The sequence below is a fragment of the Dreissena polymorpha genome, chromosome 10 (genome assembly GCF_020536995.1).
Source record: "Dreissena polymorpha isolate Duluth1 chromosome 10, UMN_Dpol_1.0, whole genome shotgun sequence".
NCBI lineage: Eukaryota > Metazoa > Mollusca > Bivalvia > Myida > Dreissenidae > Dreissena > Dreissena polymorpha.
This window is the reverse complement of record NC_068364.1, coordinates 39,016,060-39,032,477: the sequence shown is the minus strand read 5'-3', so window position 1 is coordinate 39,032,477 and position 16,418 is coordinate 39,016,060. Positions and strand designations below refer to the sequence as shown.

The following is a 16,418-nucleotide window of genomic DNA, read 5'->3' as shown; positions in this document are numbered from 1 at the left end:
CGTATCTAAGTGGTAAAGGGTTAAGTATAAAAATGATAAAAATCTGTACCTACGACTCTTTTACCTCAAAAGAGCATTTTGAAAATAGTAAAAACATGATCAATCATAGTTTGGATGCACCTACACATATTTATGTATTGTTTTCCTTTCAGACAATGTGCTAAGGTAGCGCTGATATCTGAGTCAGTTAAAGGACCTCTGCCAGACTTGCAGCAAATATCAAGAAAGATTCAAACTGTTCTTGAAGATCTAGAGGAACTTCAGAATTATTGGGACACAAATATGCAGTCTTTGCAGGTTTCATTCAACAAACAGTTACATGAAATACGGGACACACGCCAGAAAATCAATGCAATTTTAGACAAGATTGAACAAAATACCATAAAAGAGCTAGAAGATAAGATGACAAGTCTGAGAGCTTCTGTCAAGACTAATGTGGACAATTGCAGCAAGCTTCAAAATAAACTAAAACGACTCAGTGATACAATGCATGAAATTGTTGATAAGGGTAAAGCAGAACTCTCGTTTATTGCAAGTAAGAAATGTCTGGAAAAAAATAAGCAGTCTGAAGCTTATCTGATAGAGAACTTAGTTCAGGTAGAAAGTTCACTGACATTCCAGGTTGACAGTGATTTTCAACAGTACTTGTCTAAATTGTCAGGTCTGGGCAGGATTGTGGTATGTACTCAGGCTGTACCTCTGCCTGGTGCCCCAAACAAGGTATTGGCTGTGCAAGGAAAGTCAGAATATAATGTGAACATACCAAGTGATTCAGAAAAGAGATGTTATATAAGAGCCATCTGTGTTCTCTTAAATGATCAAATCCTTGTCGCAGATCATGATAATAAAAGAGTTAAGTTACTAGATCATCAATACCAGGTGGTGGGACATTGTGATTTAAATGATTGTCCAACGGACATGTGTCTTATCACACCAAGTGAAGTAGCTGTTTCTGTGTATGAAAATAAGACATATGAGGTTCAGTTTGTCTCCATGAATGATGGGCGGCTGGTTAAGGGCAGGAAGCTACAATTTATACATCCATGTTTTGGTATTGCTAATAATCAGCAAGACCTGTATATCACTTCTGGTACTGCACTTAACAAGTATTCAATGACTGGAGACCTGCTCCATAAGCTGTATGAGGATACATCAGGCATTAGCACAGGTAATATTATGTTGGGAATATCTGGGTATATTTTGAAATAATTATAAGGAATTTTGAAATTGTAATATGCTGTTTACATATTTGCATAAAAGTCAAATTTTTAAGTTACTTTTGCATATTACAGATAGTTATGTTTTCAAATAATAGACATAATACTTTCACCCTATTAAAATGAAACCTACTCAATAAATGTCCTTCCTTCGCCAAGTGTTTTCTTGACTTATTTTCTACTGTTTATGAGTTGGTATTGGTTTTAGAGACTATCTTAAATAATTCTATAACAGTATTTATGTTAGCAAGCACTGACTATGTCAGTGAGTACATTTACTTACTTAGAAAATGATATTGATGAGTACGTCATGGGGTTTCAGTAAATAATCATTCATTCATTGTAAGAAATATCATACTCTATTAATTAAAATAAATAGCTGGCGTGAATAAGATGTAACCTTGTTTTAATTAACATAATAATCCTGTAAATAATTAGCCACATTGATTCCAATCTCTTTTACAGTATATAAGTGTGCAGTGAGTCCGTCAGGTGACAAGATATTTGTCACAAACTCTGTAACGGACAAGATCATCACCCTGGCCAGAGATGGTACAGTCCTCTGCACCGTCACAGACCCAGACTTAGTATATCCGCGTGGTATACATGTGACAGCTCAGGGACAGGTGCTGGTCTGTGGTTATTTGTCGGACACTATCCTACAGCTGGATGGTGAAGGCAAGAAGAAGCTGATAACTCTTGTTACCAGCAAGGATGGACTGTGTAAGCCAGTGTCAGTCTTCTACAATAGGAGCTCATCATCCATCATTGTGGGTCAACATTATAATGCAAACATCCTTGTGTTTAAAGTAAAATAGTTTTGTTTTACAAGATTCAGTACAAACTTTTGGAACATGCACTTTCAACACAAATGCTTGGCAACACCGAACTTGTATTGAGTGTTAAGTTTCATCTCTTTATTCACCTGGATGATTTATTGTGTTGACAAATACTGTATGATCATGAAAATGTTTAAAATGTATTTTCATTAAAAAAATCATGGCATCAAAGATATTTTATTAGGCGTATGTTTAATTGTATAGTTCTCCCTGGGTGATTTATTATGTTGTCACACACTTTGAAAGCAAGCTACCATCTGTTCCAGGGAATCAACTGAATCGCTTTTATGATTATTTTGCATTTGAATTGTATATAATCCGTGTATTTTTATGATCTTGATCTATATCTTGGAAATGAGGAATATGTATATATGTGACTTACTTGTTGTCATTTGTGATGCTCTACAATATGTTTGTGTGATTGTTATGCAAAGTAAAATGAACAACAGGATGCAAATGAGGAGAGAAGGATTTACATTTTCATTTTATTCTCTGTCAGCATTTGTTCTGTTTTAAGAAAAGTTTTGTTTCATAGAGTTACAATTGATGTTTTGTACAGATATCTTCCATTGTTGTTTTAAGATTTTATTTTTGTTGATGACAATTATACATGTATTTAATGTCAAACGTGTTAGTGCCGTTACCTTTCACTCTATCGCCTGTTTAGCGCAACACTCTTCCAAATCAATTTCACAAAAGTTTTCAGGAAGAAGAAAAACTTTGGTATTATGTTGCTTCTTTAGATATGCCATATGTTTTTTTCTTAAATTAATTTAATTTTGAAATACTGTTTTAAGTATATCTTAACTACAACATATGATAAATTGGTAAAGAGATATTAAGCATTATTGAAGTTAGAACAGTTTCCCCACTAAAACAGAGTTTATTTGCTTTTTTATTTGGGAGAACACTGTTTAAACTCAAGTTAGAACAGTATACCACCTAAGAATTATTGTTTTTTGCTCATATTAAATGTGTGCAACACTGCACCAAGTGAATTTATGATTCACACTTATTTAGTTATGGTTGTTTAAAACAATAATTATTGAAGACATAACAATTTTATAAAAACTTTATCAAATGTCTTTTACACAAAACTCAACATTATATATTGACCCTGTGTTTGTTAATCGTGCAATTATTATGTTGCTTAAAGAAGTTCAATTCAATTTCACATTTACCTTGTTTTTATTTAGGGGTGGAAAGTGGCATGGGTTACCAAAATCAGAAATTGAATTTTCACATTTACATTAAGTTGAATATTGCATAGCGGAAAAACTACTTTGTGCATAAGAGACACTCTTTTTTGTATTGAAGTACAAAATGTGCAATAAGTAGTGTAACACATACATACATTTATATATTACAATTGCTGCTATCTTATTTTAAATGAATTGCCAGACCCGTTTGACTTGTTCATATTGTCAAAACTCTTAAACAAGCTACGCATAAACAAAACGATTAGATAAGCATTAATTTATATATATCAAAGCAGGCAAAATTTATAATAAAAAAAGACTGAATGTGTGATGTATATTGTTTGTGTGGCAGTGTTTTCGAAAGTTTAAAATGGAAAGTTTCATCACCAATTAACTGTCAATGTTTACTAATGTAAGATTTTATTTGATTATTACTTACATCTGACACCAATCTGTTTATTCTATATCCAAATCTTACATGTGACAGCGTATGATATGGTCAATTCAAATTACTTGTAGTATTTGATGAAACACTGTCTTTAAGTTTAATAAAAATATTTTATAAATGGAGAATGATTTTGTTTTCATAACACTACAACATTTTTATGCCCCCTTTCGAAGAAGAGTGGGTATATTGTTTTGCTCATGTAGGTCTGTTGGTCGGTCGGTCCGTCCGTCGGTCGGTCCGTCCACTAAATGGTTTCAGGATGATAATTCAAGAACTCTTCGGCCTGGAATCAGGAAACGTCATATGTACATTGATCATGACTGGCAGATGTTCCTATTGAATTCCGGGTCACTAGATCAAAGGTCAAGGTCATATTGACTCGAAACAGTAAAATGATTTCCGGATGATAACTCAAGAACGCTTAAGCCTGGAATCAGGAAAGTTCATAGGGACATTGGTCATGACTGACAAATTACCCCTATTAATTTTCAGGTCACTAGGTCAAAGGTCAAGGTCACAATGACTTGAAACAGTAAAATGGTTTCCGGATGATAACTCACGAATGCTTAGGGTTAGGATCAGGAAAGATCATGGGGATATTGCTCATGACCGACAGATTACCCATGTTGATGTTCAGGTCAAAGTTCAAGGTCACAGTGACCAGAAGCAGTAAAATGTTTTCCGGATGTGAACTCAAGAATGCTAAGCCTAGGATCATGAAACTTCATTGGGGTATTGTTCATGTCTGTCAAACGATCCCTATTGATTTTTAGGTGACTAGGTCAAAGGGCAAGGTCACAGTGATCTGAAACAATATAATCGTTTCTCATACACATATTTTTATAACTTCTCTTTGTAACTCAATGCTTCCATTTTACATTATTGATAAACATATGTACACTTATGACTTGTCTTAATTAAATATCTCAAAAATATCTGGTTGAAATTTATGACAAGTAAACAACAGACTCTCATCAGTAACTCCATGAGTCACGCGAGCAATTCTTCTTTAATATGCTCTAGCGTATTCACACAATGGCTGCCACAACAACTGACAGCCCATTACTCCAGAAGTCACATTTATGATCCGATCTTTATGAAACTTGGGTCAGAACATTTGTTCTTATCATGTCTGTGCTAAGTTCGAAACTGGTTCTGGTCTGTTGAAAAACATGACCACCAGGGAGCAAAGCAGTGTTCCCTATTTAGCAATAGTAAACCTTGGTAAGACTCCAGAAGTCACATTGATAGTCCAATCTTCATGAAACTTGGTAAGAGTATTTGTTCTACTGATATCTCAGCTGAGGTAGAAAATGGTTCTGGTTTGTTGAAAAACATTGCTGCCAGTGGGCCGGGCTGTTTACCCGATATGCTTACTGTAAACCATAATTACACTCTAAAAGTCTCATTTTTAGTCCAATATTTATTAAACTTGGTGAGAACATAAAGGGAAAATTGTCGTCTCTGATAAGTATGTGCAGACTTCACAGGCTAATTTGGGACGACACTTTATAAACACGTGCATTAAACCCTGTTTTCACCAGAGCGAGGCTCATATCTTTACACTTGTGACCTTGGTGATCATATTTCACGAGGAAGCCACCAGTGTTAGATCAGTAAGGAAATGCAAACACAATTTAACAAAATATCTTCGCTATCCCATATAAAGAGACCGTACTTTTTGATATATTTACACATGTGACCTTATGATTGTATTTCAAAGAGCAGCATTGTATTTCGCAGTGCAGCCTTATATTTCATAGCGCAGCCTTGTATTTCACAGTACAGCCATGTATTTCGCAGCACAGCATTGTATTACATAGCGCAGCCACCAGTGTTACATATGTCAGGCCGAGTTCACGCAGATCACCGAGTTGTACCGACACCATGTGACCCACAATGAGGCCGCCAGCTCCATGTTCAAGTGTAACACATATAATCTGACCATCAGAGAGCCGCTTGACCTTGAGAAGCATGGGCAGCAACATCTCGACCGCAGGTAGTTTAAACCTATATCTTTTAGCTCCATTGCAACGAAAGCTGAAGGCTTATGGAAACGATTTCAACTCCATCGCCTGGGTAGAACTAGCACATGATGTATTTTGGGCAGATCTATAGGAAGTTCCAACAGTGGGAATCAAACCAATGACCTCCCGATCACTAGGCGGACACCATATCCAAAACATACAGTGGCAACCTACTGGACCGCAGGTAATCGCCAGTCCTTTAAATACCGTTCTTGGATAACTGGGCTTAATTCATGAACGGAAAATGTCATCTAAGATAAGCCTGTGCAGTCTGCACAGGCTAATCTTGTACGACACTTTTCGCCTGGACTGGATATATATATATATATATATATATATATATAATATACACTGCAACTCCAATATAATGCTTTCCGTTATAACACTGAATGCAATATAACGCGGGTGGGTCTTGGATTCCGTTTTTGCTCCAACATTCCATTGTTTATTCAAATCCATGTTATGCAAATTCATGTATTTTCAGACAAGTCAAAGATGGCGGCGATCGCATCTTTATTGCTTTATTCAACCGTCAGTTCAACCGATTTTAATCGCTTCGAGGTAAAACAGCACCGACAGCTAATTGGTGTTAATCTGTTGTGTAATGTCAATAAAGGTGTGAAAATCTCGCGTGTAAGTGTTTATTACATGTATTCCCTATCAGAGCGGTTCGGTGCGCTAATTTCAAGTTAAGTGCAAGCAGGATAATTATAAAATTAAAGTTATTCAAAACGAAAAAAACATTCTTACTTTGATATGAATGCAGTTTATTAAAGGAGCGGCTTTAAAATATACTGCGCACAGTATAAAACAAGGTTTTCTGTAATTTCATTATCATTCTAGTATTTAGTCATTTAATTCAGTTCGTGTACGAGAAATTAAATAAATAATCTAGACGATATATTAACATGCTAACGCAGTGTAATTGTAAACAGAGATTCACTTTCATGTTTTCCCGGTATCAGAAAGTCCCCAGGAAGCACGTTTTTGCATGACGACGTAAGACGCAATAAAGCATTTCCTTGTTTATGTATCGTATTGCATTCAATCTTTATAAAAAATTCGCTTGTCCAATGAAAGCTCTGCCCCATAATGCACTGTTCTCTTTACACTTCTGAAAAATGGCGTGTGCATATAGTTGTGTTTATGAAATTCGTAGACATATTTATCTTCATAAGTGTTCAAGATTATTATTTTTTAAGTGATGTTGTAACTTGATTGGATTATCGGATAAATGTGCACATTAGAAAAGCGGTATGTATAATGTTAAATATACGACTCGGTTTATATGCATGTATTTGCGGATGACAACACAGCATGTTAATACACAGGACCTATATTATAGGCTATACTATACCTGTTGTTATAGCACCCTACAATACATGAGTTCAAACTTTATAACGCTGTTGCTTGTCTTGGACCCCGTCATCCGCGTTATATTGGAATTACAGTGTATATATATATATATATATATATATATATATATATATATATATATATATATATATATATATATATATATATATATACGACTGGTATATTACATTTCATGAAAAAAGTTCATATTTTCAGTATATTCGGTAATAAAATTTCGCCATGTGAAATCGAAAGTACATCGCGAAAATAGGTGACATGACGATATACACACTATAAATAACGCAAGTAGATTTATCATTAGATATATATATATATATATATATATATATATATATATATATATATATATATATATATATATATATATATATATATATATATATATATATATATATATATATATATATATATATATATATATATATATATATACAATTTACTACGCATGCACACATACGAACACTTAACAACTTTTTTCAAGTAACGTAATATACCAGTCGTGATATTTTAATCATTATCAACTAATAATTGTAAAAATACGGTATTTTAGAACTTTTCTTTTCTTCGTCGTCGTGGCTGACACTCCCTTTAAAATGAGTTAAATACTTGAGATTAATAAAGAACCTTTCTTACTTGTTTGAAGTTTTAAAGGCTTCATTTCCAGTCCTTGGATACTGATGAGCAGCAAACAACATAAAACCTGAACAGACTGTGAGTTACTTGCTGCTGAAGGAAAACAAGATTGTGTTTTATTTGTACACGAAATGAGACGCCACACGCTTATAAAATAGCCAGATTTATATATGTTGAAAAAACAAGAATGTTTGTTTTAAAATCAAAACTAATTTTGGGATATAACTAGCAAGACCTGTATGTATAGGGGTTAACCATTTCAGACTGTATTTTACTTGATTCAGGGTGACAGATGAATGATCTGCCATGGGCTTCTCAAGTAAGCATTAATCTTAAATTTAGTTAAGTACCTTTGTTACTAGATTCAAGTTATAAAGGCTTAATTTCCAACCCTTATTTTTAATGTTCTACAGCAGCAAGTTTGAGCGTCAAGAGTATCATCAAATAAATATCAAGGTAAGCACTTATCGTTGTTAAAGAAAGTATAGATATAAATTGTTATGAGCCTATAAACAACCTTGGTTAAAATAGAACTAGGACGTCAATATATATGCAAATGTTTTCTGCACTTAACTGCAGGCTACTAAGGTAAGTATGTGTCTACCAAACCAACATGACACGATGGAGAGCTAGTATGAGATTGATGGCAGACTGATTCAAAACAAGCTCTTTCTTGATTACCCATGAGTGTTGTTATCACCAAAAACACATGACAATAATACCCATATTTGTATAGTGGCGTGCAAAATGATAAAACTATTGAAATAAAAGAAAACAATAATATTTAAACTCATAACAAATATCTTCAGAGGCATTGTTAAAGGCATGTGTTAGCACTTAAATCAGAGATGTTTAATATTTTCCATGATTATTATAATACTTAAATCGTTGAACTCAGAAAACGTTTGAAAACATGAGATAATTATTTAATGAACGAATAGATGTTTTTGCTCCCAAAAAATAAAATAACAAAGGCAAATGATAACGTTTTACAACGTCTTTTTGCAATATACGCTACCGACAGAACAACAGCCATGCACGTATCATAGTTACAATTTAAGTTATTTGAGGTATTTGTGCGGGTTTTAAAACATTATGCTTGAAAGTTCGGCTCCTGATAAATCTCCAAAATAGATCAAATATAAACTGATCATCCATTCTGATGTTTGAAAGTGTTAGTTGGCATACTTTTGTTTTTTCTTTAGATCGATATGGAAGGATTGGTTAGGATACGAAATCCTGTTAGGAATTACAGGCGGCATTGCCATTTCACAGTGCGATAAAGTTAAAACCTGTAATGAGGTTTCTAACACGAATATTATTGATTTCAAAATCTTATACATGTATATCTCCTTGAGTCAAGCTCTTTTACTTTTTGCTGACACCGCAATTCCATAATAAATCGTTTAACCTCCCGTTACCCAATCTTTCATATCTAAAGAAAGACATGGTTTAAGTATTTGATAATACCTGCTTTGAACATTTTGACGGGGAAAATCTCTACTTTAATGAGTGTCAGCAAATAGGTCCACATCGATAATGTAAACATTGCTCAAATTGAGTGCAGAAATTAGTGAAAATAAGCACACAGTCCAACCTGCCCGAGCGACCGCCCATGAATAGCGACCACCTATCTATAACGACCACATCTATTTCCCCCCGAACAATTTCGCTATATATTTTACATGATAATAACGCCCGCTTGCAAACAACGACCAGCGACCGCCATTTTGCATTCCCAAAGCTGATTTCGATAGCTAACAACGACTACTTAAACGACCAGCGACAACTATTCTAAATTCCCAAAAGTTGTTCGCTTTGTATTGGTAATTTTTTCCTTTCAGTCGTTATTAACTATGGAAAAAATTAACTTATTTCTAAAATGGATATGTTGTTTTTAAACGAGATTAATGTGTATTCTCTTTCAATGTGCAGTACAAAATAAAAATCTGGGCAGACATTAAGACCGAAAGTCGTTCTGGGTTCCAAAAACTTTGGATGAGTCTCATTCATACTTCAGCCTCACGAAAGTGTCAACTTTGGGCTGGCAAGTGTAGAGGGAAGACTTTACTGCATTCGAAACATTTGATATCTGCACTCTTAAATACATTTGTATCGGACTATTCATCTCCCTGAAACTTCCGAATATAATCATTCAGGACTGAGATAAAGCTTCCGTTGCCCTAGACCTTGCCCTAACAGGTGCCTGGCTCTCCCTTCTTCTGCTACAGCAACGTTGATTCCAATAATGTTCACATCCCTTAGCATCCCAACGTAAGCACTCAAATTAGGATTTGGCGCTGTCGTTACTGCGCTGTCGTTGCTGCCATAAGGTCCTGTGTCTTTTCGGAACGGTATTCAACTCCTATTTCATATCAAACAAAGCATTGTCAAATCTTGCAGATACGACCGTACAACCTAACTTTGCTCATTTCAAACCGGCGCGTGTGATGCAAAAATCATAATATCCCTAACAATAAAAGCAACAAGTTTTTTTTAAGTTTATACATGTTTTTAAACAGATTTCCAATAAGAAAATATATCTACTGACGAATTATGCTGTTTTAAATTACTAGTAATTTCGTTTCCATTTGATGCCAGCTGCAAACATGAACGGAAATTGCTCATTGAAATACTAGAGCAAAATTAAGCTAATTAACTAAAGCAGTCTACAAAACGCGTTGTCATTTAAGTTTTATAGGAATCAGTTATGGGAAAGTTTGCAGAAACTCTCTGAATAAATGTTATTACAGGGAATACCAACCAACTTGTAATCAGAAAAATAATGTAAAATATGCACTTGCGCATAATTGTTTTCAATCTGCTATTGCGAGTCATTTCAATGTATTTTGTTCTTGTATAACAATAATATTTAACTAAAATAGAGTTGCATAGGACCGATAAATTCTGCATTAAACACGCACTCATTCAGTATAAAGCAAACTAATTGATTTACATTTCTACTTATCGCCTCACGGTAAAATAAATATTAACCAATGAATGTTGACAACTTGGATGCTTTAGATGTCAACCGCAAAACAAAGTTTGAATGCGTTAAAAACAAGAAATACAATAACACTTTTTTATTCCTTTAATCGAAAGCACAACCAAATGTTTTTAAAATGAACCTGGCATGTCTGTTGAGAAAACTAACGAGAAAAAATGATGAGCTCAATAATATTTTGCCAATTTTTATGGAGACAAAAAATATTTTCAATAAAATTTACAGGAAGAAGTATTTAATTGTTTAAAAATGTCTGCTTCTTAAAACACCTTTGCGCCCCATAAATTTGGTGACGCTCGGAATAATCGGAAGTACACTTTTTCTCCGAAATTCACATTCAGTACAGCTGTGATTCCATTTGACAAAAACCTTCCTAAACCCTGAACGGCAGCTTCAGATCATGCAAGTGAATTTACCCACAGATACAAATGCGCAACAATATCGTCGTCATCCCAATTGCAGTCTCCTTCGATGTTAAACGTGAAGACATAAACGCCACTTACTGGAACAGTGAAGATACCGGTAATGGGGTCGTAGTGGTTTCCCTTGACATATGCCCCCAAACGTGACCTCGACCGTGACCTTGACCTTTGACCTGGTGATCTCAAAATCAATTGGGGTCATCTGCCAGTCATGATCAATGTGCCTATAAATTTTCATGATCATAGGCCTAAGCGTTCTTGAATTATCATCCGGAAACCATGTGGTGGACGGACCGACCGACCAACAAAGCGACCGACATGTGCGAAACAATATAACCCCTCTTCTTCGAAGGGTGGCATAAAAATATATCTACTGACGAAATATGCTGTTGTTAATTACTTGGTATCTTGGTTTCCATTTGATGCCAGCTTCAAACATGAACGGAAATTGCTTATTGACATATTTCAGCAAAGGTAAGCTAATTAACTAAAGCAGTCTACAAAACGCGTTCACATTTAAGTTTTATAGGAATCATTTATGGGGAATTTTGCAAAAACTCTCTGTATAAATGTACAGGAATGCCAACCATCTTGTAATCAGAAAAATGATGTAAAATATGCACTTGCGCATAATTGTTATCAATCTGCTATGAGTCATTTCAATGCAATTTCTTCTTGTTTAACCAATTATATTTAACTAAAATAGAGTTGAACAGGACCGATAATTTCAATACGAAGCATTTCAGCTTTTTCTGCAGAAAACACACGTTCATTCAGTATAAAGAAAACTCATTGATTTAAAAATCTACTTATCCGTCTCACGGTAAAATAGATATTAACCAATAAATGTGGAGATCTTAACAACTTAAAACTAACAAGGTATCAACCGCAAAACAAAGTTTGAATGCGTTTAAAAAAATAAAGAAATACGAGAAAACTTTTTTTATAATTCTTTAAAATGAAAAAAGAACAACGAGATTGTTATAAAAAAAAGAAACAGATTTATCCGTGTGTGCGTTAGGGGGGGGGGGAGGGGCTGAAATACTTCGTAATTCCGACGATACAATTTACATGAAGCAGTATTTAATTGTTATGCCCCCCTTCGAAGAAGAGTGGGTAAATTGCTTTGCACATGTCGGTCGGTCGGTCGGTCCGTCCGTCAACCAGGTGATTCCGGATGATAACTCAAGAACGCTTGGGCCTAGGATCATGAAACTTCATAGGTACATTGATCATTACTCGCTGATGACCCCAATTGATTTTGAGGTCACTAGGTCAAAGGTCAAGGTCACAGTGACTCGAAATAGTAAAATGGTTTCCGGATGATAACTAAAGAACGCTTATGCCTAGGATCATGAAACTTCGTAGGTAGATTGATAACGGCTGGCAGATGACCCCTATTGATTTTCAGGTCACTAGGTCAAAGGTCAAGGTCACGGTGACCCGAAATAGTAAAATGGTTTCCGGATGATAACTCAAGAACGCTTATGCCTAGGATCATGAAACTTCATAGGCACATTGATCATGACTCGCAGATGACCCCTATCGATTTTGAGGTCACTAAATCAAAGGTCAAGTTCACGGTGACCTGAAATAGTAAAATGGTTTCCGGATGATAACTGAAGAACGCTTATTTCTAGGATCATGAAACTTAATAAGTAGATTGATCATGACTCGCAGATGGCCCTTTTTGATTTTCAGGTCACTAGGTCAAAGTTAAAGGTCACGGTGACCCGAAATAGTAAAATGGTTTCTGAATGATAACTTACGAACGCTTAGGCCTAGGATCATGAATCTTGATAGGTACATTGATCATGACTGGCAGATGATCCTATTGATTTTCAGGTCACTAGGTCAAAGGTCAAGGTCACAATGACAAAAAGCATATTCACACAATGGCTGTCACTACAACGGAGATCCCATATGGAAGGCATGCATGTTTTACAAACAACCCTCGTTTTAAAATTACTGCTTCTTAAAACACCTAAGAATAGAAAAAATATGTTCGTGTGGCTATCAACAAGAACTGCTAAACTATCCTGTACACATTACCGTGTCAGAACAATGATGCCGCTGCTGCGGATTATTTGAGTCGTCTTCTGAGAAAACTTTGCTTAATGCAACTGCGTAAAGTGTCGTCCCAGATTAAGCTGTGCAGTTCGCACAGGCTAATCAGGGACGACACTTTCCGCTTTAAGTTGATTTTCGGCAAAGAGGGACTTCCTTGAAACTAAGAATACCATATAAGCGGAAAGTGTCGTCCCTGATTAGCGTGTGCGGACTGCACAGGCTAATCTGGGACGACACTTTAAGCACATGCATTAAGCCCAGTTTTCTCAGAACAAGGCTCATTAAAGTCAAATGTAGCAGGGCACCGATAAACGTGGTTCTTTCCGCCCTAAATTGGTGACGCACGTAATAGGCGGAAGCATATACGAACACTTTGTCTCCGAAATTCACATTCAGTACAGCTGTGTTTCCACTTGACAAATGATTTCATAAACCCTGCACAGCAGCTTGAGACTTGTACTCCAAATTTACCATCAGATAAAGATGCGCAACAATATCGCCGTCATCCCATTTGCAGTCTCCTTCAATGTTAAACGTGAAGACATAGACGCCACTTACTGGAACAGTGACGATACCGGTTCTGGGATCGTAGAGGTATCTGTTGTTGTAGATGACTCCATCGAATATAAATACAGTGTTTTTACCATAATCCGTTTTCCCGTAATGAAGGACAGCCGAGAAACCGGCAAATTTACATGTAGCAAGACAATACTTTTGTGTTTAACAGTTCAGTACGTTGCAACAGATGATATGTCTAAGGCATGCATTTATTGAACAATGTAACAATTAAATGAGCACGTCATACAGATCTTCATGGCAATTTGGAGAACGTTTCTTTATAAATAAAATTAAATGCGTTGGTTCCCTTACAGGTCATACCTTATTGAAGTATTCTCATTTCGATTCACAACTGTTCTTATTTCGTTAATGGTTGTTACGAATGCATGCATTCTTGGCAAACGTAAATCGTGTTCTTCTGCGTGTTTTTTTTAAGATTACTCAAAAATTACATTATCAACTAAAATATTTTTATCTAATGATTTTATAAAAAAAATCCTTTTGTTTACAGCAAAATACAAATTGTATAAATTGGTTTTCTTTATATGTATTGCATATTTTAGGCAAGTTTGTTAATCTGGGCAACGTTTCTTTAAACATAAAATTAAATGCGTTCGTTAGAAGCCATCCAATATTAAGGGTGAAAACCTAGTGAATACCGCTTCTATTGTTCATACGTTAATCTTCTAAACTGAAGTCGAATTTAACAATGTCCCATTGATTTTTATTGATATCGACACTTACCTAATATTTTATTGTACCTGTTATAGTGTCGTATCGACTTGAGATTGGATACTTTTTGTATTTGATTTAAGATCGCCTTGCGTCCCTTCCAGACGTTGAACTCTTGATTGGAGAGTCTGAGTGTTGTTCTGCGTAGCTGCTACCTTCTGCTCCACGGTGGCTATTTGAGCTGCTACCTTCTGCTCCACGGTGGCTATTTGAGCTGCTACCTTCTGCTCCACGGTGGCTATTTGAGCTGCTACCTTCTGCTCCACGGTGGCTATTTGAGCTGCTACATTCCGTTACACGGTCATAATCTGAGCTTGTGTTTTGTTTGCTGCTCCTTTCATTTCTGACTGCGTCTTTTCAAGAGTTTCAATCCTTCCAACGATCTGTCTTCGAGTCGTATCGATTTGTGATTCGATAGTGTTTGTCTTTGCACTTTTTCATTTAAATGTGTATTCATTTCATCTTCGGTCTGTGATAGGAGTTCGGCTGTTTGATTCATCGAAGACTTGATTTCTTGTTGAACATCAGATATCAGAAGTCGAAAGTGGTCAGCAGCACTCATCAATATGTTTATATCGGACTGTACGTTCTCCTGAATCGCATGTACATGATTGAATCGTGACTGGTTTGCTGCTTTTTGCTGCTCAAGTCCGCGTCTCAACAGGAGCGTGCGTCGTCCGACCTCCGCCGCTGCGACGTCTTTCACATGACCGTCCATATTATCGAGTCTCTCCTGGACAGAGGCCAGCTCCTGACTTACAGTTGCCACCTCAGTAAGCCGCTTTTACAATCATATCACCTGCTGATTTCTCGCGGTCGTCGATGTCTCGAGATCCCTCATTTCTTTTTGCATTACATCCTGCACCAATAGTATTTTGTCTAATTTTTCAGACAGCAGGTAATAAACCACACTGTCCGCCATGGGCCAGGGAAATTAACGACCCCAATACATATATCATGATACACATGTTTCAAGACGTTCACTTTTTATAATAATGTTCAACTTCAATCATTTCGGTCCGCGAATTATGTTGCTCTAAAGCGACTTGACTTGCTCTGTGTTATAATATGTTAGCTTATTATTGAAGGATGTGCGCAGATAAAACGGAAATCGCTGAATGCAACTAGAAATAAGTGATGCTTGTTAAAACGACCTCGATGTTTTAACAAGTACCACTTATTTCTACTTGCATTCTTTCGACTTGACGTAGTCCTTAAGTTACAGAATTTAAAGGGCATATCGACTGTAAATACGGCTTTATTTTTTTTTCAATGAATACACAAAATGTTAGCTTGACACACATGTCTCGCTTTTATACAGTTTCATAACATATTTGTGTTTAAAATAATGTAATTTATCACCGTGCTACTTTTAGTGGGCTACGGAGAATCATTAGTAGTAGTAAAAAAGTTATGAATGCAATGTACACTCAGTACAATATGATGCTACATGCAAATTTTTCTGTTATCATAAGGAATTTAATCAATATATTTTTTCTAGATACATATCTGCTTCAAAAGATTGATTTTTTTATTTGTTTTAAATATTATGCACGTGTACTTTTAAAAATAAAAGAAATATACTCAAATTGATATAATAAGATGTTATAGAAACACACATTTAAACAAATTACACTTGTTCAACTGTATCGCTTGCTTTATCCCAACGAGTAAATAGACACGTGGATAAAATAATTGTAAAACTGTCGCTAAGGAATTGATTTTTAGTCTTTCTGTTTGAAATACACACGCTAAGGATTTATGTGTTAGCATAGTTTGTCTGTAGACGCAATCGAGTGCGCGCAAGTTTCTGGTTATTGCGTTAGGTTACTTTTAGAGCTAATACGGTTATTCGTGTTAATGCTTGCAGACAGATGTATGTTTAGATTTTT

General features: G+C 35.6%; 2 protein-coding genes across 9 annotated transcripts in view; one reads left to right on the top strand and one right to left on the bottom strand.

Moving 5' to 3' along the window:
* The window catches only part of LOC127847680 (uncharacterized), a 391,129-nt gene that overhangs the window by 244,636 nt on the left and 130,075 nt on the right, over window positions 1-16,418 (bottom strand). The window lies entirely within an intron of this gene.
* Window positions 1-16,418, top strand: part of LOC127847674 (uncharacterized) — a 168,443-nt gene that overhangs the window by 30,471 nt on the left and 121,554 nt on the right. For 2 of the 4 annotated variants that reach the window (XM_052379738.1, XM_052379733.1), the window contains exon 2: window positions 153-621. The exons of the other annotated variants lie outside the window; for them this stretch is intronic. In XM_052379738.1, coding sequence (XP_052235698.1) covers window positions 153-621 — 469 coding nt within the window. The remainder of the gene's footprint in view (window positions 1-152; window positions 622-16,418) is intronic. 4 annotated transcript variants of the gene reach the window in all.